Source organism: Colias philodice, chromosome 22 (assembly GCF_061535455.1).
Source record: "Colias philodice isolate Cphi_HAF_F1 chromosome 22, ilColPhil1 Martin Lab GWU primary, whole genome shotgun sequence".
NCBI classification, from domain to species: domain Eukaryota; kingdom Metazoa; phylum Arthropoda; class Insecta; order Lepidoptera; family Pieridae; genus Colias; species Colias philodice.
In genome coordinates, this window is record NC_143107.1 from 2,884,355 (window position 1) to 2,909,190 (window position 24,836).

The following is a 24,836-nucleotide window of genomic DNA, read 5'->3' on the forward strand; positions in this document are numbered from 1 at the left end:
ACACAAGATTAACTCTTAATATTATAACATACAACATAATATAATATTCTAATCTTTACAATAACCCACGACAGTTGCACCAAAATGGAGCGAAGAGCCACAGAACACGTCTCTCCTCCTGGGCCGGAACGGGCATGTGTCCTGCAAGGCGAATGGTTACCCGCAACCTCAGACACATTGGTTGAAGAAAGATGGTATGTTATTATGAAAATCAAACACAAGAAAACTTTACAATAAGAAATTAAAGACTTTAACGGATTTTAAACGCGATTTATTCAATATATTTTAAGCCCACGTTTCGCACACTTTGCAGCGAGTGTGTATGTAATCCGTCATATAATATCGCTTTTAAAGTCTGTTATAGTCTTTAATTTAAAGTGGTATGTTATTAACGTATACCTACACAACTAAACTTACGATTATTAAAATACCGTCAAAAATGTGCAAGCTTACATCAACTTATATAATTATATAATCTCTATATATATCCATGTTTATTATTTATATTAACTCAAGTATGAAAATGTTTTTCTAATTTTCAATGCCTTGGTCCATGATTGATTGCTTCATCGAAAAAAATACGCAACGAAAAATAATAACCCTTCTACACGATAAAAACAAATTCTGTTCATGCTGTTTTTAATAAACCGTAATTAATAAAGCTTGCGTATAGGAGATTACAGAATTGTTTACTTGAGTTATTAAGTTAAAACATAGGTCATAAATTATGTTCCTAAATCCTAGTTGGAAATTAGATTACCTCAATGATACTTGCATAACCTAAATAGATATCTATACCTATGTGTATATCTAGAATTTGTGGAGTCCATTCGCTAAGCTCTGTATATAATCGGATTAACTGAATATACGATTGCATAAAATACTATAATTTTACGTATGAGCTTATATTCAAGCCATTGGTATAATTATTATCCTAATATTGTGCATGATTATTTTTAATGGATAAACACAGAAACTGGAAAACTGATCTTAAGTCTCTTTCTGTAAAAACAATAATGTGCGCAAATGGATTAGAATATTTTTTATATACGTATTTTTGTATATTGGCGGAATAGAGACGGAGACGCAAGAAAAGGTTTCAAAAGAGGGAAAAATATTTTAAAAAATTTTTTCAGAGCTGACAATGCCCTGCATAAGCGACTATATACAAATAGTATTTTCCTCAATGAGAAAATGCGTGAGAAAAGCTATTTCAAAAAGCATTTCTTAGCATGAAGGACGCGGGTTCGAATCCCCCCTCTATAAATTTATAACATTACTTACTTTAAACTATCAATTACTAGATTTGCCCCGCGGTTTTATCCGCTCGTGTTGGTCTAAGCGTGATGGTATATAGCCTATAAGCCTTTCACGATAAATGGGCTATCTAACACAGAAAGAAATTTTCAAATCGGACCAGCTGTAGTTCCTGAGATAAGTGCGTTCAAACAAATAAACTCTTCAGCTTTATAATATAAAATTAAAATTATAGTATAGATGAGTAAAGATTCCATTCTAACAGTGGTATCAGATACCTGGAGACCAGTGCTAGAAGTGGCCGGTGGTGGGGTCCTCAGTTTGTCCAACGGGTCCCTTATATTCGACTCAGTGTCGCTCTCTGATGCTGGTCTATACACTTGTCATGTGGAGAACGGTGTAGGCGAAGCATTGAGCAAAACTGTGTGGATCTCTGTTAATAGTAAGTTTATTTTTATTGTATGTTAAGATGATTAGTTTTTAATATATATGGATTATGATGATAGGAATTTAGATGAATGTCAAAATATAACTGTATAAATTCCTGTTAAATTGTTTTGTTAAGTTATTGGAATATGAATACGTTCAGGTGTTTGGTGTTTAATTTTTTTTTGTAGGAAATTTCTACGTTAGGTATAAAATGTTAAGCTTGGATAGCTTGTGACGTTCAAAATTTGAATGGATGCTAGTCAAAGATAAGGTGCGAAGGAAATTTAAATAATTTCAAGGATTGATGTGGTTCGATGTTGGTACAATCTTATTTAGTATGTAATAATGATAATATAATATATTTTATAGTTATAAGTTAGATAACGTGTAATGTTCAAAATTTATATGAATGTCGTGATAATAAATAATAAGGTGTGAAGAAAATTTCAGATTCATGTCGTTCGATAGTGAGTTAATTCGTTGATTTATTAAGTACTACTTCATAAATATTTACAAACATATTATGCAGGGGACTGCATAGAAGTAAATAGTATAGACCGGGAGATACTGACACAAAATTTCGAGTCATTTGTAACAGGATGGCGGTTCTACAGGGGTCTTAGTACGCAATGACAAAAAGAAAAATGATGGTGTGAACGCTGGTACCGGTGGGTTAGTCGCGTGGGCGTTAGTCGAACTCGTCGGAAAAATAGCGAAAGTCAAACGATTTGTAACACAAAAATTTTAGAATTTACCGATAGCCCATAAAAAAGAAGTAGGCGGTAGTGTCATGCCATACTTTTCCGGTATGACTTACAGCCCGCCATACCGACGCGAATGTGTTGATTTAAAAAAAACAATTATTCAACCATTTGTACCAAGCTAACTTTTGCACAGGTAACCATCGTCGTGCAGCCATTTACGAAAATCACCATGCCATACTTTTCGGACGATTCCAAATGGTCGCCATACCGCCGAAAATCTGCAAAATTTTTTTATTTCGCCTATCTTTTTGTACCAGTATTGCATTTGGCTTTTTGGAGAGTATTTGATAAAATGTGACCATTATTATATTTGCCATACTTCTAGTAGGGGGAAAAAGTGCTGTCATACTTGAAAAATAAATTTATTATTAATTTATATAAGTGAAGATTTCCAACACCTAGATCTTTGAAATTTTGTATTTATATTCGTTGATCCTCAAACTTACAGGAAAAATAAGTGCCATACTGTTACAAATCGTTTGACTTTCGCTATTTTCCGACGAGTTCGACTAACGCCCACGCGACTAAGCCGCCAGTACCAGCGTTCACACCATCATTCTTCTTTTTGTCATTGCGTACTAAGAACCCTGTAGAACCGCCATCCTGTTACAAATGACTCGAAATTTTGTGTCAGTATCTCCCGGTCTAGTAGAAGCATTTAAAACTAATTTAGCCACGCTAAAGAGTAAATCATGAACACTCCCATCCATAAATAAACACTAATTATGCAGTCATGGTCCGCCTCCTCAGTTTTGTAGTAAACAAATGAGCGCTATGACGCAAGTTCCATTAATGCAGTTTTAAACTAACATGGAAATATTACCTACCTATAATAAAAGAAGACATGGAATTTGTCTCTTTGGAACTTATTTTTAATTTTATTAAAATATACTTTAAGTGATCAATTCTACGTTCACAAGGCTGAAAACTTTTTCAAAAAATACAGCCTTGTGACTGCGCCAAATAAAATATTATGTTGTATAAAGTTACAACTATAGAAATAAGTGTCGTTACAACTTTTGGTCTTATTTTTTATTTTTTATTCTTGATGGATCAAGACCCCTTCCGCAACGCGCGATAAGGAACTTCGTTCCAAAAAGTTTTGTATAAAAGCCATAGCCTCACTTTAACAAAGATGACCGTGATAACCCATCCAGGAATTTAATCACGTAGTCGCAAGCTTTGACCCACGTTTAATTTAATATCCTCTACGAAAACCCTTCTTATGCGAAAATGTTAGTTTTACCATGGTTTTACTAAACGATCGATGGGTAAATGACATAGACAGGGCCGGATTATGTTGTTTTGGGGCTCCTTTTTAAAAATTAACATAAAACAATTAAAATTGCGTTTTGAATTTATTTACATTCATGATATCCATACTATATACGAGTTTTAACTGGAAGAAGTTAAAATGACAAATTGCCTTCGTATTATTTATGCAACTTGTGTGTTGGACATTGTTAGAGTTCTTATGTATTAAACTTTTGCTTAGAACCGATCACGTTTGACGTCTCCTCACGAAACATAACAGCTAAACTGGGCCAGCAAGTGACAATAGAATGTGTAGCTAAAGGAGATGATCCTATTCGCATGATGTGGACGAGGAACGGAAAACCTATCAATCCATTAACACAGAGGTAATTATAATTCTAAATTTTTATTTTTATATTATGTTTGAATGTCTCTTTGCTCTGCCATTGTTTTGTTTTACTATTCCTTTCATTTCGGTTTTAATTACTATTCTTAAAGATACAATTTATAATGCTTAAAACCAATTTTGGTAGCAACACATTTTCTATGTAAGTAATTTAATTAAATATTATCACAATGTTTGTTGAACATCTATTCTGTTTATTCAGTGAAAATTAATTTGTACCCAGTATAATTTACTAAATAGATTCCGCTTCCTAGAATTCTCATTATATAGATTCATTTATTTCTTATAATATTACCTTCCGCCTACAATATTACTTTCACAAGTAGAATATTTCTAAATAACGACTTATATAAAGACCTCCGACGCTCTAAAGAGTGTTTGAAACAACGGAATAATAATATAATGAATTGAAAGTCGTTATTAAATATTGTTTGATTTCTAAATTAAACAATAAATAACGATTTTTCATATTTATTATAACAAATATTAACTTAAATATAGGGTGAAGATATCAGAAATGAAAACAGAAGATGGCATGACAAGTGTATTAGAACTACTGCAAACTGAAGTCAGTGATGGGGCCCTCTACCAGTGTAAGGCTGGTAATCCTTTTGGAGCTGATGTGTATACTGTTTATCTTACTATACTTGGTAAGTGAATGTAGTTATTTAGGTTATTAGATTAAATGCTTCGATGCAATTTATTTATTTCAATGATTACAGTATATTTAGGACAGAACGAACAAACGTTCTTTCAAGTTTTTTGTATAATTTAATTAGTTAAATATTGATCATACAGTAAATATTGCATTTTACATGAAATTTGATGTACCTATTTTAAATCATTTTTAGTAACCACGAGAAGCTTAATATATCATCGATTATATTGCATAATTTAATACACTTTGCCCTTTTCATAAAAAAAAATCTGCTGATGAGGTCTCTTAAGACCTCAATATTATACATACACTCAGAATAATTTACAAAATTATTTAAATTAACATGTATTGCTTCTAAAAAGACCAGAATATGATAATATTCTTCCATATTTTAGAACCGCCCCTCCCCCCAAACGATCTCTCAGTGGACTCAGTCAAGAGTCGTTCCGTCAAACTGTCATGGCTTGATAGTACTCGGTCTCTAGCTCAATACTACACAATACAAATAACAAGTACGCAGAGATTGTCGTGGAATACAGCTAGGAGTATTAATGTTACGAGGTAAGTGTGAAATATAGGAATTTTTAGATATATGTAAATGTTTAAATATTTATTTGTGACTTTTTATAAGTATGAGTGTGATATTTTGATGATTTTATAGGATTTTTAAAACGTTATCCATAAAATATTCGTGTCATTCATATCAAATGTTCATAAATTATACGGTGCTTTAGTACCTATGAGTATGAGTATATTACGAAGTTTTAGTAAAACTTGTCTTCATTACTAGGATGAATTAATATATTATACTTTAACAATTGTTCGAGTTTAAAAGGATAATTAAAAATAAACAATTTTTTAATATTGAGTATTTTAATTAAAATCGACAATTACAAACTGAATTCGGACCTGTCTTACGGAATGTGCGGGTAACCAAAGATATTTCTTAGAATTCTTGTTAAAATTAGTTATTCAAAGGTAGATAGTAAATTTTTTATAGTTAATTTTGTAAATAAATTTTATTAGTCTATTTAAAGCTCACAAATTATACTACATATAGAAATAATTCATATGTATCAATGATACGAGTGTTTAATTAAAAAGGTATTATAAGTGTAAATTACTAAAATCACTAAAGTTTTTGAAGTGAAACTACTTAAGGCGCGTTGAGACTTGAGAGTAACATTTCAAGGTCGCGTCATGGCAATACCGTCACGTCAGTAAGGCATATCATCTTTGCATCTAGTCAAACAAGTTTCACTTCTGACACGTGTGGCACACCCGCTCTTTTTTATAAATTTCTTAAATAAAACAACTCCATCAGATCGGACGAAATCCGTCACACGCTAGAAATAGATCAATTGCAAGCAGCGACGGGATACTCAGCTAGAGTAGCGGGAGGGAACCAGGCGGACCTCAGCCCGTACAGTACTCCTGTTAGATTCACTACTGCTGAAGAAGGTTTGTATTACCACTTACCTATATATTATACATATTGATTCAATTTAGTTACTTACAAATAAACCAAAGCATAAAAAAATATATAAGTACATATTTACTCTATTTATTTTATTAAGAAAATACCTACCCGATATAATCATTTTCCTTTACAACCTAGTTAAAATTAATTCACACTGCTATCCTAAAAATAAATGTAAAAATATTTTATGCACTTGTTCATTCGTTCTTAACTTTTTCTGTCCTGCAAATACTCACATACCTTCCAAATGAATAAACAACCAATCTTGCCTTACGCCACAAAATTAACAGGGACAGTATCAACGTCCTTTGTCAATTACATCCGAATCCCAGAGTACCTACAAGATACTAAATATTCCATCTCGGTAATACACTGGCTCCCAGGAGATAAGATTTCGTCTTACTCCGTATCTTTAATTTATCAATGTCAGGATAGTTCACTGTATCCGCTTGGGAATGACGTAATACATCAAATAAATCCCGGTCTATTTTGCTAGAATATTCCATGATAACATTGACCTATGATGATTCCCTTGGTATCAAGAATGAGAGTTTAAAAATGTCGCTCTAATATAATGGACTGTTATAATCTGAGTCAATCTCGAAGAAATGGCGAAGCGATTTCAGTGGTTTTTTGGAGGAAAAACTTTATAGTTTCTTTCTTCTGAACAAGCGTTCCGGCCAAAGTCGATTAGAACTATGTGAGATATATACTATATTTACACAATTATAAGAAGCAAATACACTTTCGACGTTGCTATAATTCGATCTATAGGTAACTAGATATAATCAGAGAGAAATCTGATAGCTTTACGGGCTCCTAATTAATAAGAGATATTTAATTGAGTCTTTTAATTTATTCTAGGAAGTAGTAAGGACAACTTTACGTGATCTCATTTTATTTACATGTACATACATACATATAGATGCTACTCCTCTCCTTCATTTCCTTACGTACCTACGTCTGGTTAAAAAAATTAAATCAATAATTAATATTTATCGCTATAAGTTGTACCTAACACATGAATCATAAATTTTACAGACTTATTGGTTATTTGTAAGAAGTACCTAGCTATATACCAACAAGACTGTCAAATTTTTAATTTATAATCAGGTTATCTTTGTAACGTTTTAGAGCAATAAGGCAAAAATAAAATAACTCTTTTTACCACTTTTTATTTTACACGCTTTATATTATTAGTTGGGGCAAAAAGGTTCTTGAGTGGCGACCACGTACAGGACGTCGCAATGTGGGACGGCCTACAACGCGATGGACAGACGACCTGATCAAAGTGGCGGGGAGCTGCTGGAGTCAGGCCGCTGGTGATCGGGCGTTTTGGAAATCTTTGGGGGAGGCCTATGTCCTGCAGTGGACGTCCTGAAAGGCTGGAATGATGATGATGATGATGATATTAGCTTCACCTGTATGTTTGTAACCGACTTCTTTGGGCGCGATTTTGACCCACTTTAAACGGCCAGATTTCGTTCAAACTTTGTAGATTTATTGAGGACCGATGACAATACACTTATTTGATAAAATTTTCTATATTTTAGTTCGGTTTTCTATGAAAAGCGTGTTTTTTTAGTTTTTTTTTAAACTATTATTATTTTTATTATACCACTCATTAAAAGAGTAACTTCCTATAGCTCCATCATCACCACCTATTGGAGTTCAGCTCGAACAAACGTCTTCACCCGGTGAGCTCTTAGCAAGATGGCTGCCGCCCCCCACTGACACGCATAATGGGCTTATACTGGGATATAGGATACGGGCTGTGCCTCAGTTGACTGGAATTAAAGGTAAGATGTAAATAATTTAAAAATTTATATTTATAAAGCATGTGAATTATTTTGAGAACCTCTTGAGATAATAACTTTCTCAAATAACGATTATAACTTTTAATAATCATTTCAACAATTATTATATAATTGTTGTAGAATACGTATTTTAAGTATTTAGGTACCTTTGATGAAAATAGTCGTACAACTGTTTTACAAATTTAAAACTTAAAACAACACGCAGTAGAGATACTTAAATTTGATCCAGAGGCAGGATTCAAACCCGCGTCCTTAACGCCAATCCGGGGCATATATTATAATATAATTTGGTCAAATTAAGACATAAATCATTTTAAATGTGCCTAAATAAATTTATTAATTTAACAGAATCTCCTGAGAGCGGCGATAAAATAATCAAAACAACGTCCGTTTATTCCAAACAAGAAACGATAATCACTGGTCTGCTAAAGGGAGTAAGGTTTGTGAACATTTCTTATCCATACTTAATATTATAAATGCGAAAGTAACTCTGTCTGTCTGTCTGTTACTCAATCACGCCTTAACTACAGAACCAATTTGCATGAAATTTGGTATACCTAGAGATATTTTGATACCCGAGAAAGGACATAGGATAGGTTAATCCCGGAAATCCTACGGGAACGGGTTTTTCTTTGAAAACGCGGGCGAAGCCGCGGGCGGAAAGCTAGTATAAAATAATAGCTACATCATTATAATTATTCATATGAAGGAATATTTACAATATAACAAAATTATAAATATTACTTATTTTGAATGTATTATACAATAATTGTTATAGAGACAAACTGACAACAAAATACATAATAATTTAAAAGTCTATGAGATTCCTTAAACTGAAACAATAAACTGCAATTTAAATAAAAATCAGTTTCTTTTCAAGTCTACTTGTTAATTTGTCTCGACATTTGCATTTGTAAACGCTCTATAATCTATATAATATTTTTAATTGCCAACTATTTTGCGGAGCAGTGAAATAACTAAATTAATCATAATATCAATTCTAATTTTAATTATCTGTTGAAGTTTATTGGTGCGTTATAACAAACATAATAACTATAACATTTAATTTCAACGAAATCAATCAAGCTACGAAAATAGATAGTTCTAATATGTAATCACGATTTAAACCTAAATTGAATTAAAGTTTTACTGCTATAAACATTGGTAACTCATAACGTCTCGATCATTTGATCCAATTGTTCATGAAATAAATTTAAAATGAAAAATATATATTGTTGACCTTTAAAACTGAAACATCATATTTTGATGGACGTATTATGAACTGTATTTAAATTTCCGTTTCCACGAATCTATTTTGTTTCACTTTTATGATTAAAGATTAAAATTAAACCTTATTATGTTTGCAAAAGTTTACAATTATCAATTTACTTTCACGTGTTAAATTTATTTCTATGTCTCGATTATTAGTGCTTCGTCAAGACAGATTCTTAAGTTATAAAAAAGTATGAGTCAATAGTTAGCTGATACTTTCATACAGGCTACTCAATTTACACACACATAGAAAGTTCTTACAATATAGTGTGTGTTCTTAAAGTATAATGACATTAATACCTAAAAAACGATTTTGTTTGAAAATTTATAAGAAAAGCTCCCTTAAATATTTTTATATTAAAAGACAACATAATATAGGTTATTTCATATCAAAAGTGTTATTCTGTTTTAAATATAAATTATAACTTTTTACTTTTGTTCCCAAGGTATGCGATATCAGTCGCAGCTTTCAATAGTGCTGGCAATGGACCCTTTTCGATTCCACTGTTTGAAGACACAAGGGAGGGAGGTAAGTACCTACTTTAAATATATTATGTAATTTAATTATAGATTTATTGATGTAACAGTTTGTGAATTAAGTACATTTAGATTATTTTGTAAAAACGTATTTTTAATTCATTTTGCTTTATTTTGATCAAAGTGTCAATATACCTTTTCATAATACATTTCGTGTGAACCTACATTAAATTACTTCTTGATTTCGAATAAAGTACAAGGTTTTTAGGTTATTAAGATTATCCTATAGTGAAAACTTTTTTTTTAAATCTTTTCCACCCGGGTTTCAATTTTAAACGTTGAATCACATCTACCTCTGAATAAACAAACTGCCTAATTAAAATATAATCTTACGTAATAACTGACACGGAACTACATAAAATTAAAGTTATTTTTGCAATAAAATATGTTGCAAATTGGGAGTTCGTGTGTAATGAATGAGCTTTAATTTTACCTTACTTTGTACGTAAAATATGACGAAAATGTAGGTTATCTTTTTTATTAATTTTGTAATCAGTATTTTTGATTCTACTCAATTATAATAACGTTTTTAATTTATATTGTTTATTAATTTAGGTACCGTACTTATGTTGTCACTTTTTAGTAATCTGTGGTCCTAGGAACTACGGTCTTCGTCAACTCCTAGCTTTCAAATAAAATAAGAATCATCAAAATTGGTTAACGCTATGAAAGTAATAATCTAGTTCAGCTTTCCCTTGTTTAGGAGTCTATAAAATATTTAATATATTGCGCAGTACTTTTCTTCTTTTCCTCAAATAAAACATACAAAAGACCATAATAACACTATTTATAAAGTAAGCTTTCAACGCTGGAAAAAGCTCCTTACGACTCCAAAGCTTTAAATAAATACAAACTTCAAAAATACTCTACTACGATATTAAAAAAGTAACGTGAAATTTCGCAAGTTAGCATATAACTTCTACATACAGGGTGTTGCAACTAACCTACTTGCAAAATGTGCCAAATATCTCACGAAACTGCATATCTAGGCCAATATGCACTAATATCGTAAAGCGAGCACTTTCGACTATGTAATTTTTTGCCTTTTAGCTCGTATGGACTGGATCGATAAGTATCGATGTACAGGGTGTATCTTTTTCATTTTATTTTTTTATATATAGCGCTAGAGTTCGATAAAAAATTTCTATCCCCATAATAATTATAAGTAAATGAAACCGACTTCAAAACTACAAATGGTCACTGAAAAAAAATATTAATATAATGAAGGCTAGTAATGAAAACTTCCAAAATTTTTATTTGATATCGGTCGAGTCTTAACAAGACTTTATAGGTCTCTGCTAAAAATAATGTTAAAATATCGTAGCAATATTTATTAGATTAATCCTGTTTCTTTTATACGCAGTTAGATATATTTAAAGACGAAAATTAGTAACACTTTTAACGGATTTAAAACATTCATTAATTACTTTATTCATCCCGATGTTTCGAACACTTTGAGCAAACGGCAAACTGAGATGTAACATGTCTTGACGCTTATTCCAAAGTTGTTATCACGCTTCTCATCAAACTGAATATTGAATAAGTCGTCTTTTAACTCCGTTTATTACAGAACGAATTAAAGTCGTTTTTAGAAGAATTTACTCAAAGGAAACATTCCATTAAATTAGAAAAGAAAGTATACTGCAGCAAAGATTTTCGAAATTTTGCTTGACACACCCGGGAATCGAAAAAATCTTACTATTACTACCTACCTATAGTTTTATATTATCTGTGCTATTACTTATGAATTATAATGATGAAATCTCTCAAACGTACTTAACACTAACTTCATTATGATTTAAAAAAATCCAGCCTGTAAATAGCATAAACTCTATATACTAAACTTATTACTATAAGTACTTTCTTACATATGATTATTCCATATGAATGTTTATGCCTTTATTCACTAAAAACTCAATTGTTAAAACCCCAGTCGTAGCTTTATCAAACTTCCTCAATTTAAATTGCTTTTCACCTTTTTAATTTTAATTATTCTTTTCAGTTGAACATAATTAACGCCCACTGTTCAAACTTCGAGCTTTTGTGAGCTTAATCTGTACATTAAGTGTCTTTTTAATTTTTCCTTTATTGTAATAATATCTTGAGAGGTGTTTTTAATTAGTTTTTGCGAGATATTAAGATTACTTTAAGAAACAAAAGAGTTTTGTTATGACTTTTAAATGCGTTTATTTTTATGTTAGTGTATTTAATTGTGTTTCGGAATATTTACTTAAGTCTTTAAATCGTGTTATGGTGTATGGATATAATTATACTAATAATTGAAAATCTGTTTCATTAGAATTGGGTATGTAACAAGGCACAAGCAAGGAAAATAGGCAGGCAGTTTAATTAGAAAACAAATATTCTACAGGAGAATCGATTATATTTTAATAAAAATTTTATAATCGAGTTGTTTGTAAAAAGTAACAATAGTGCTAAAAGGATCTATTGTTTTATGTAACCATTGTATTGTTCAGGATTTCATTAGAGCTCCGTAGCAACGAGGAATAAATCTCACTCATTATAAATCTGCTATTAATTCTATTCTCGTCACATTAAAAGTTGTAAAACGAAATATAAGTAATATCTAGGTATCTATCTGTATATAAATGAATGTTTGTCTGTATGTCATAATAATATATATATATATATTATATAGAATCAAACTATACATTTGACCATGTGTTGATGAGAATGCAAAGTGTGCAAACGTGGTACCTACAACCAATCTTCTACAGGGTACAGGTAAAGCAATTATTTAGCCAATTATTTACATTTGGCCAATACCTCATTATCCAGTCAAATTCAAACGATTAATCATCACATTTCAATACCCAACAGTAGCCTTTTAATTAAATTAATTGGTGTCATTTGTTTACAACAACAGATTACACACATCGAATTGAAAACATTATCGAATTTACAATTCCATTGTAAGTACAAGAACATTCCATACTTGAACGTCGCCTTATGTACCTACCGTATTAATCCGTAACGTAAATATTTTACTTGGTGTGGTATATTAAATTGTTAAAATAAATAAAAACTTGAAGCTTCTAAGCTAAGCTAGCAGGCTTGAAAAAGAGGCTACTAATCGAAAGTTTTATGACTTTGCCGCGGACGCATATGTATACCAATTACCGAGGAAATAAACATAAATACATTGAATAAAATCCATACTAATATTATAAATGCGAAAGTAACTCTGTCTGTCTGTCTGTTACTCAATCACGCCTAAACTACTGAACCAATTTGCATGAAATTTGGTATGGAGATATTTTGATACCCGAGAAAGGACATAGGCTACCTTTTATTGCGAAATATGTACCACGGGCGAAGCCGGGGCGGACCACTAGTACTCTATAATATTTGTTTTCTTCCCGCCAAAATTAAGAAACTATGATTTAGTTTAACTTGACATTCATAGTACATAATATCTCGTAAGTTAAGTCCACCAAATAAATTGTACTATCTCTTTATTCCAATCACTTAAAATGTATTCCAAGTGTTTATAAACATAAATAAACAATTCCGTATAGCTCCCGAAGAAGGTCCCACATCCGTGGAGTGTGGTGGTGTGACGTCATCAGCGCTGCGAGTCAGCTGGCAGCCAATACCACACCACAAGCAAGCTGGCTCTCTGATTGGTTACACAGTATTGTATGCTGCACAAGGTAATATTCATTTTCATTGCTTTTAAAAGGGACACTTTTCACAAATTATTTATGTAGATATTAAAACCTTCCTTATTGACAAACAAAGCCAGTTATAAATACTTCTACACTAATTCTGTTTTCATTCTACTATAATAATGTTATCAATAGTAGGTATCTAAGAAATTTTCTAATTTCTACATTATTTCCAAAATATTCCATTAATATTCTTATCATAGAGAATTACGGCACGTATAACATCACCGTATTAAGTATATAGGGGGGCACATTTATATGGGGTATACAGCAAATAATTATATATAGTTTATGTAAAAAGATATATTAGTTACCTCGTTCACTATGTTTGTAAAAAAAAAATATTTTTTAAAGGGCAGCTGTAATTAGCAGCTGCCCTTTAAAAAAGCAGCTGTAAAAAGTTACAGCTTTCATCTTTCTTTTCTATACAAATTCTTTATTTTTCAACTCAAATTTTTCTATCAGGTCGTCAATGGCTAAACGCTAGCACACCTGTAACAGAGGTTCGCTTGCAAGGGCTCAATAAATACACCAATTATACAGTCAAAGTCGCGGGATTCTCCAATTATGGTGTTGGACCGTTTTCGTTTCCTATCGTGTGTTCGACTTTGCAGGATGGTAAGAATTTTGTTCATTTACGGTGCATTTACATCAAGTGTTCATTCATTCATTAATTCATTACATCACACAAACATAGAGCTAGAGCAAGAGCATTCTTTCGTGATCTTTTAGTGTAAACGAAAACTCGTATTCAGTGTTGTTCAGTATTAAAACATTGCATAGAATCATTTCGAACGCACTAAGAACAACGAAAGAATGTTCTACGCCTGTTTACACTTAAATTTGACATAGTGGGGTTAGAATGAGCGTTCGCTCGTTTGATGTAAATGCACGCAGATGTTTTTTATACGACTACAGTTCTGACTACTGTACTATATTATATCTTATATGTTTATAGAGATAAAATACAAATCTAGATTTGATCTTGATTTCAATATGAATATCTTATCTTTACAAATTAGACGACTATTGACAAAAATGTATCACTTAATATTTATTTCATTTCACAAAGAGGAACGTACACATCATCGTATAATATAAAATTATATTCAAATAATTTTAAAATATTTAATTAGTGAACATTAATTTGTGATTAATTACGATGATATTCAAATAAGACTAGATACCTATAAAGAACAGTATCTACCTATATTATAATAATGTTAATTTTCCATAAATTTTCCTCTGCCTACACGTTCTAATTAGGTCTATTACTCAATTGATAAATCAGAAATCTGATTATTATCGAAAACGTAGAATTTATTATACGATTTTGTGTTTATATTTTATTATGCTTCTCGATCATCCATCAAACATCTTGGTTATAATAATATTATCTAACAGAAGAATACTTTTTCATTTGGAACCAAACAATTAGGAACTTAGCTCGTCGAAATAACAATTATACAGCTCTATAATATTAATATACATGCCTCACAATACTTGTAGAAATTTTATTTTCCAAAACCTATTTTAGTCCCAGAAGCTCCATCAGAAATAAAACTTCTCTCTCAATCATCGACCACGTTGCTAGTCAGTTGGAAGCGACCGAAACAACCAAATGGGAAGCTACTCCATTATACAGTTTATTGCAAAGCCAGTTCAAGGTAAGTTGATTTAAGGTTCTATTTCCTTTGTGCTAAAGATATTTAGTCGGTTGTTGACTGGATTCAAATTTGTCCTCTAATGTGTGTTTATTTGTGATTGCGTTTTATTTAGGGTTATAATTTGGTAGAAATATATTTATTATAGTAAATGAACTATATTTTGCGAGTAAATGACGCCTCAAAATTTTCCTATACTATTATTTTTGTAGTTATAAAATTAAATAGAAGGAATTACAACTTTCAGCACGATTATTATAATAAAACACATACGACAGACGCATTGATTTATTATACTGATAGTAGTTATTTAACGTATACGTATGATAATAATACATATTACTTATTTTCATCAGGTTATAAGCATAAGAAAATATAGTAACAGTAATTTAGTAAAATCGACATTTAAATGAGCTCATTATATTTAATTAAAACGGAGCTGGCTGAAATTTTGATATCGAGTAAGTAGTTCGGAGGATTAACTTTAATTAAAATCTTAAAATATTAACCTCTAAAATGTAAGTTCATTTAAGTGACCTTTTGCTCGTAAATTCTTGGAAAATGTATCAAAGGGTTATCGAAACAAGAGGATTATATTTTTCATGAATGTTACAGTTAAAATCTTCATTTTTAACTTAAGATCCATAATAACTACAAAATATTTCATATACATAGTTCCAAATGCGTATAAATAAGCAAAAAGACTCATTTCTAAAAATCATACTAGCTGTGCGGTTTTAGCCGCATTGCTCCGCTTCTGTTGGTTTTAGCGTGATGACATAGCCTATATAATATAGCCTTCCTCGATAAATAGGCTATCTAACACCAAAATAATTTTTCATATCAAACCAGTAGTTCCTGAGATTAGCGCATTCAAACAAACAAACTCTTCAGCTTTATAATATTAGTATAGATTATTTCATTTTCACATAGCAACGACGGGCCAGAATCTCACAGAATAGATGCCCAAGATTCCACATATGAAGAGACACAAACACTCGAACTAAAGGGTCTTCAAGAAGGCAAGCAGTATGATGTTTGGGTGACTGCTAGTACTGTTATAGGGGAAGGGCCAGAGAGTAGACGAGTTACAGATGCTCCACAGCAAAGAGGTATTGTAATGCTTTTATATTGATACTATTTTTAATCTTTGTTTATTTAGGCGATGACAATCCCATCGTACCTTGTACAAATATTTAACACTTAACAATCTATATTATATTTGAAATTTAAAGTTGAATAGCATTCTAGCTGCATCAGGGTGTGGTGCAGCTAGAATGCTATGATATACACCAACATTCATAGAATTTCCTTCAAGTCCTTTCTTTTACCATCATTCTGAACACACTCCACGAGAAAGTGTTGAATTGATACTATTTGTCATGTTTTATGTTTTTTTTTCTGTGTAGTTTGGAATTGATTGGCTTGGAAGCGATAAAGCTGCCCATTGAATAATTATTTAATTGTCTTTTAGTAAGTTGTATTGCATTGTGATAGTAAATCTAAAGTTCGTTTCATTCAATTTCGTTTCGTTGCGTTTCATTTCATTTATAAGACAAAAGGTATATATTATTACGTCCTTTCTCAAGCTAAAATTTTACCATAATCAAAATTGTTGAAAAAAAGTTTATTAATTTTATTTAAGCTTTTAATACAGACGGTTACTTTTCCGTTTATAATATTAGTGTGATAGTAGAAGGCTGTTAAAAGTGCTGATTCAAGGCCGATGTATACACTGTATTTTGCCACACATCATTGTATTAGTGTACTATGAATGTACGTTTATTTGCACTGCCCTTCCTCAGGCATATATTGTTACAACCATATTCCAATGACAAAAGCACCTAACTCCTATATGCTAACTTTGTTATACTAGGAAGTTGGATATAAGCATGAAAAGGCTTAATAGTATATTTGATACTACATATTTTATATTTATGAGTAAAAAAAAGGCAATTGATAGTACATGAAAATTAATAATAACTAATTCGATTGTGTAAACACGTTCTCAATAAGTTCTTAATTAGGTAACATTATTGAAATTTCTTTCTTTCTTTCTTTAATTCGTAATATTGCTTTTTGCTATTGTAGGTTATTACCTACGATAGTAAAATGTCGGCTCGAATCGCCCATTACATTTTTTTTCTATCAATTATTTAAAAAGTCTCATATTATTATTTTTATTTCAAACATTATGCTTTCAAAATAAATCTAAAGAACAAATATTTTATAAAAGCGGTCTCTAAAAGTTTTTGCAAAATTCTATCTCATAATATTTTAAACTCGCGTTGAAATTTTTATTTAGCAGAGTCTATCCATTGACTTGTAGACACTTGGGAAACTTCCTAGAAACTGCGCTTAGTATCTAGCCGACTTGAATTTTATATCCCTAAGGATTAAAACTAAAACTTCCTTCTACCTCGATTAAACTATATTATCCTACCAATATTATAAATGAGAAAGTTTGTGAGGATGGATGTTTGTTATTCTGTCGCGTAAAAACTACTGAATCAATTACAATGAAATTTGGTACACACATTTTACAATGAATGTAGGTAGCTGAAGACCCAGAATACATAGGCATTTTTATCCCGGAAATCCCACAGGAACGGGAATTCTGCGGGATTTTTTTTTGAAAACGCGGACGAAGCCGTGGGCGGAAATCTAGTAATTTTATAATCTAATAAGGTCTATCGGTTATAAGTTTCATTAGTCTTTCGCGTAATTTAAGGTTGTTTTTTTTAATATCAATAAATTATGACTTTTACATTAATATTGTTAACAGCATAAATGCTGTACAGTTTTGCGTTAACTGTTAATTAACAATTTAACTATTTGGTATTTGTGTCAGCGTTTAATAATTGATCAATGGTGAATAAGCGAAAACACCACAGAATTATGCTGTGATTTTACAATTGAATCGTTTAGGATGTGTATTTGCATGTTAATAATTGCGTAGGTTTGTTTTATTTTCATTTACGTGTAATATTTAAAAAAAGAAGAGCGTTAATAATGATGAAAAGTAAATTATTAATTTTCATTCTTCTAAAAAAGAAATAAATAAATTTCATTCTTAGGAGCCTATTTGTAAAAAAAATTATGTGAAATAAATTATTTATTTATTTTATTCATTTTACCGTGCCAGCTTTCTTCATTTTCACTTCAATCTGTTAATACCTATTTTAGAATGTTCCCTCTTCGTCTGTATTTCCATTAATATAAAGATACTAGCGGTCCGCCCCGGCTTCGCCCGTGGTACATATGAAAAATAGATGTTGGCCGATTCTCAGACTTACCCGATATGCACAGAAAATTTCATGAGAATCGGTCCACCCGTTTCGGAGGAGTATGCAGACTAACATTGTGACACGAGAATTTTATATTAATTTTATAATCTAATAAGGTCTATCGGTTATAAGTTTCATTAGTCTTTCGCGTAATTTAAGGTTGTTTTTTTTAATATCAATAAATTATGACTTTTACATTAATATTGTTAACAGCATAAATGCTGTACAGTTTTGCGTTAACTGTTAATTAACAATTTAACTATTTGGTATTTGTGTCAGCGTTTAATAATTGATCAATGGTGAATAAGCGAAAACACCACAGAATTATGCTGTGATTTTACAATTGAATCGTTTAGGATGTGTATTTGCATGTTAATAATTGCGTAGGTTTGTTTTATTTTCATTTACGTGTAATATTTAAAAAAAGAAGAGCGTTAATAATGATGAAAAGTAAATTATTAATTTTCATTCTTCTAAAAAAGAAATAAATAAATTTCATTCTTAGGAGCCTATTTGTAAAAAAAATTATGTGAAATAAATTATTTATTTATTTTATTCATTTTACCGTGCCAGCTTTCTTCATTTTCACTTCAATCTGTTAATACCTATTTTAGAATGTTCCCTCTTCGTCTGTATTTCCATTAATATAAAGATACTAGCGGTCCGCCCCGGCTTCGCCCGTGGTACATATGAAAAATAGATGTTGGCCGATTCTCAGACTTACCCGATATGCACAGAAAATTTCATGAGAATCGGTCCACCCGTTTCGGAGGAGTATGCAGACTAACATTGTGACACGAGAATTTTATATATAAGACTAGCGGTCCGCCCCGGCTTCGCCCGTGGTACATATGAAGAATAGATGTTGGCCGATTCTCAGACTTACCCGATATGCACAGAAAATTTCATGAGAATCGGTCCACCCGTTTCGGAGGAGTATGCAGACTAACATTGTGACACGAGAATTTTATATATATAAGATTTTTCGTATTACGGTGCACTTACATCAAACGCACATAGAGCTAGAGGCCTATAGCAATAGCACTATTTCGTGATCTTTAAGTGTAAACGAAAACTCATATTCAGCGTTGTTCAGTATTAGAATATTGCATTCAATTCAAACGCACTAAGAACAACGAAATAATGCTCTACGCCTGTACATACTCTAAAGTAATTTGACATATTGGGGTAAGAATGAGCATTCGCCCGTTTGAATATGTAAATGCACCGTTACAAGGCAGCTTTGTGGAATGTATGTTTCATAATTTCATAACAACATGAGCAGTAAAACTCTGGAGAGCCGTTACAATAGGAAGATTGAATTTTAACTTGCAGTAGTAACTATAATCTTGACAAGGAAACCTTCAAAAGAAGGGCAGCGGGCATCACTTTCCATCAGGTGACCCGTCTGCTCGTTTGCTCGCTTAAGTATTAAAAAAAAACTACAATTCCACATAATTTTAATATATTTTTTGTATTTATTAACTTTTAAATGAATTTAATTTCATCTCTACCTATTAATTCATATATAAGGCAGGTATAATATGTTTTTAGAACACGTTGCATATCTGTTCTTATATTAATATGTGTATGTGTATACGACAAGCACTCACTAGTATGTAAGGCGCGTGTATAATATGCGATGGTTAGCGTGTGAATGTGCATTGTGCATGAGTGTATGTGCGTGTGTGTATTCGTATACTTAAACTAAAATAAAAGAAACATTACCAAATACTATTCATCTATATATTTGTCTACAATAACAAACAATAATTCTCTCTCCCCTTAGTGGTAGCGGGAGTAGCGTCTCTCGGTGGTGAAGTGGTGGTACCAGTGCGTGGGTCTCTGGTGCTATCATGTCGGAGTGTGGGAGTACCACCACCACGCACTGTGTGGTATCATAACCATTATATAATTACACATCATCCGAGATACACGAGGAATAAGGACGATAGCTTGCTTATAAAGAGTGAGTATTTGGATTTTGGATTTAGGTTGAACGTCGTTTATTTGTTATATTGTGAATATATGTATAGTTAATAATTATAATTTAATGTCATTATAAGTTGCTATTATTACAATTTAAGCTATCTGTATTTAAATCAAATTAATTAATTAACAATAAACGTATCTTTGTTGTAGCAATTTCCTGTCGATGGTAAATTTATTTATTAATTTAATATTCGTGGATATTGAATATTCTTGGAAATGGTTTGCGTTTATTTCAATTGTTATTCACGATAAAATGACAATTAAGTAAATATAACAACCACTAAACGTAATAAAAATAAGAAATAATAATCGTACGCATTTTATTTTAAAAATGATGTCGTCAATTGTCAGCTAACTTAATATGCATGGTGTTAAGCAATAAATATTCAGAAAAAGTGCACTATTTCGTCATTTACGACTTCCAGAGTACATAAAATAATTATTTCAGACATCGACCAATCCCTAGGAGGTAACTACACCTGTTTAGCCAAAAACCTTTACGGTTCTGACTCAGTAGTATACACTATACGAGTCCTCCCCCTCCCGGACCCTCCGAGCTTAAGGGCCACTCCGTTTAAGGACTCCATACTTATTGAGTGGGATGAATTGAAGATCAGTAATGATACTTTGACTTATGGAATCAGTGAGTACTTTGTTTATTTTTGTTCTAGAATGTTCTTCTTTGCGTGTTTCTTTGTTTATAATGTTAAATTGTCATAATGAACTGCATTGTGCACTTATTCTGTTCTCTGATCTCTGATTCGCATTTTTTTAAACAATATATATTATTAAATATTCTCCTTACGATCTATACGATTCTCTTTACATTTCTAATATTATTTTAAGAGGATAGATTTGATTTTTTATATGTTTGTACCTAATTGATAAGTTGTAGAACATCTGAATCGATTTCAAATTACACCATTGGAAAATTTCATCTTATAATATAACTTGTTCTTAATTAACTGTGGTAGGTCGATTACATAACATTCTATAGATCAATTTGCACGGACGGACAGATACATAGATAATATAAATGTAAACATTGGGATGTAGAGCAATTATTCTGTCATTATCTTTCTTTCTGTTGCATTTTTAGTAGTACAGCCTCAGGTACAATTTTAACATATTTCGTTACTTGGCCAATAAAACACAAATATTGTAGGCTACAACCTAACATGGCGCGAAGGGGACGGTCCCTGGCAAGAGGCCTGGCCCTCCGCCCGGGAGCACCGCGCCCCCGGCCTGCAGCAACACACGCTGTCCGGGCTAAAGTGCGGAACGAAGTATTCTGTGCGAGTGACCGCTACAGATAATGTGGGCACTTCGGCACCTGCGCATGTTGATGTTACTACACTTGGCGGAGGTTAGTAGCTAACTAGTCTATATAAAGACTACAGATGTAGGCTACAAGCTAACTTGGCGTGTTATTTAGATTGGAAAGCGATTAAAATTAAGTATTAAACAATTTTGTATAATTTAAATAAAACTAAAACTTCGTTCGTTCGTTCGTTTCAGCCGTGGGACTAAAACTAAAACTTATTTTAACATAATTATGGCCATATTATTTCATTGACTGTTTGTGTGAGGATATGTGTATTTTTCAAAGTATTTGATGATGTTAGATTGAATATCCAATGATGTTTACAGAAACCTTACACAACATCAAAGCAAGTCATATTTTTTTTTACTATATAGGTATACTAGCGGTCCGCCCCGGCTTCGCACGTAGTACCTACATGTTTAAACTATCCTATCTCTCAAGTTGGATCGAACTGCACATGGTATGCGAATTTTATTATAATCGGTTAAGTGGTTTAGGAGTCCATTGAGGACAAACATTGTGACACGAGATTTATATATAGGTAATATATTAAGATTAAGATTATTAATATTTTTTGCAAATTAATGTAATATCCTATAATATAGCGCCTATATCTCCCCCCACAACTGACTGGTTATGGAGCAACTCATCCCATATCTACATACAACTCAGTGGGTGGGATGACGGTGGCTGTGACGTCACCAAATGGGATGTAGACTACAGACCACTTGGCTCCAATATGTGGCATAGAGCTGATAATAGAGCTGTGAGTATCTGTAGCAATTTTCAGTTTCAGTTCAGAATAGGAGGATATAATATTTATTTTAGAATTGAGTAAAATACAATTATAAATCAATCAAAGGTTAATCAGTTCTGAATTAATTTTAGTAAGGAGAATTTCGCATTCTTTATTTATTTAGTAATTTACTTAACACTTTATTGTGCAAGAATATAATATTAAGTACATAAAGGTTACAAATACATATAAAATAAAAGCAGAAAGGGCGGCCTTATCACTTAGCAGTGATCTCTGCCAGGCAACCACGAATTGTAGTTCTTCATTCTTTTGATAAACTGCTATTTAATATTTTAATGCAATGAAACGCGATGCTCCGTTAGCTAATGATATATTCAGCCATGTTGCCTTCAAATAAACCAATTTATGTTTCAAAAATTTATCAAAATCTGTTCAACAGCTTGGAATAATTATAAATATCCATCAAAACTATCTATTCTCACAACTTTTCGCGTTAATAATTTAATTACAATTTTTGAAAATTATTAGAAAGTTTGTAAGATTTAATTGTTATAGTGAAATGATCACATTTCCATTTATCCACTAGATCTGGAGCACTTTGAACAAGCGAATACCGCCACTTGCTTTGAAATTCCGTATAATAACGTATTTTGACATCCTTTTGAGGAAAATTAGCGTAGACGAAATTTCTGATTCATTTCCAGTATTCGCTTTTAGGACGTGTATCCTTTATTCGATCTACTATTAGGTTATATTATTAACGTTCATACTAGTATTACCAATGAGCAAAGTTTGTAAGTCTGTCTGTCTGTTCCGTCGCGACGGAGCGATTTTAGTGTATGGTTTTATTTTTACATCTGGATACGGGACTAGAAAGTTATTTATACTTTTTAGCGCGATGAAAACATTTCAATCTCATAGAAATTTCTTTTGACCATGCGTTCGAGCCCTTAACCTAATTAAAGCTATCGTATATATCGTATTTTAAATGTCAAGGTGTGTTTGTTTACTTTTGCGTCGTAACGTTATTATTGCATAGTATGAAGCCGCGGGCAATAGCTAGTTATATCTACGTAAGATAGTATTATGATACGAACAACCCACAATTGTATCTAGACAATGGACATGCCGCTCCACTGGGGCTACGACTACTCGCTCCGTTCCGCACCCTCCAACTACGCGGTCGGGTCTCTCGCACCCGCCACGTGGTATCAGTTGAGAGTTACAGCTACTAATGATGCTGGGTTTGCTACTACATTGTATACGTATGCTACTAAGGGATTAGATGGAGGTAAGTAGTTTGTTGATAGAGTATTTAGATTATTTATTTTATTTTATATAACACTTTATTATACATATTTTAATGAAAAGTAACCAACTTATGCAAGATTATGTATATCATCTCAATTATATTACATCTATAAACTAAACTTGCAAACATCGGGTTGGGTCTCTCACACCCACCACTACTAGTTTAGCTCAAATTCAAACATTAATCTATTCAACTAGACTTCCTTTGGAAGCGCATTTGAATTTCCATTATAGATAATAATATATTGATATTTACTACTTCGGAAAGCTGTTTCTATAGAGAAGAGCCGGCAAGAAACTATAGTTGCTCTTTCTCTGTTAATTTGTTTAAACATTCTTGGCGATAATGTGACTATTTTTTAATATTAATAATCTTTCCGCCTATTTCAATATGTGTATACCCAGGGAAGAAATAGGAATATTACACATGTAGTAAAATATTGAATTTTATTTTCTGAACAGAGGAAATCGGACCACCATCAGATTTCCTGGATCTCAACATGTTGGTGATTATATGCAGCTCCATTCTTCTTGTTATGTGTTTGCTGGCTTTCATCTGTATACTGTTTAAGAGGCACAGGTAATTTATAAAATAATTAAATTTTATGTATTACTTTCTATTATTATGATGTTTTCTATTTTTTTTTTTTCATCAGAGGGATATGCTGTCATTGTATTTAAAATGTATTTATTATTATATAAGTCTTTATATTTATAACCCAATAGACACGGTTTTTAATGATATCGTTTAAAAAAAATGTTGTGTGGTTTTATGAAACCACGGTAAAAGTGAAACTGTTCGAACGGTTCCGAACACTGCTTTGTGTAGCGCATGTCGTGTGACGGTCGGCTGCCGAGTAGGTATACCTACTCGGCAGCCGCGATACACGCGACATGCGCTACACAGACCAAAAAGTTTGAGACGATGTAATAAAAGT

At 31.8% G+C, this 24,836-nt stretch overlaps 1 protein-coding gene across 1 annotated transcript in view; it reads left to right on the forward strand.

The window, feature by feature from the left end:
• LOC149478360 (cell adhesion molecule Dscam2-like) overlaps positions 1–24,836 on the forward strand; it is a 47,180-nt gene that overhangs the window by 12,376 nt on the left and 9,968 nt on the right. Inside the window, exons 8-26 of the mRNA XM_089709161.1 lie at positions 75–194; positions 1,523–1,699; positions 3,946–4,090; positions 4,612–4,760; positions 5,164–5,329; positions 6,093–6,229; positions 7,895–8,047; positions 8,414–8,504; positions 9,784–9,866; positions 13,414–13,548; positions 14,029–14,181; positions 15,101–15,230; positions 16,161–16,339; positions 20,304–20,483; positions 20,955–21,149; positions 21,672–21,872; positions 22,436–22,596; positions 23,704–23,878; positions 24,361–24,478. Coding sequence (XP_089565287.1) covers positions 75–194; positions 1,523–1,699; positions 3,946–4,090; positions 4,612–4,760; positions 5,164–5,329; positions 6,093–6,229; positions 7,895–8,047; positions 8,414–8,504; positions 9,784–9,866; positions 13,414–13,548; positions 14,029–14,181; positions 15,101–15,230; positions 16,161–16,339; positions 20,304–20,483; positions 20,955–21,149; positions 21,672–21,872; positions 22,436–22,596; positions 23,704–23,878; positions 24,361–24,478 — 2,848 coding nt within the window. The remainder of the gene's footprint in view (positions 1–74; positions 195–1,522; positions 1,700–3,945; positions 4,091–4,611; positions 4,761–5,163; positions 5,330–6,092; positions 6,230–7,894; positions 8,048–8,413; positions 8,505–9,783; positions 9,867–13,413; positions 13,549–14,028; positions 14,182–15,100; positions 15,231–16,160; positions 16,340–20,303; positions 20,484–20,954; positions 21,150–21,671; positions 21,873–22,435; positions 22,597–23,703; positions 23,879–24,360; positions 24,479–24,836) is intronic.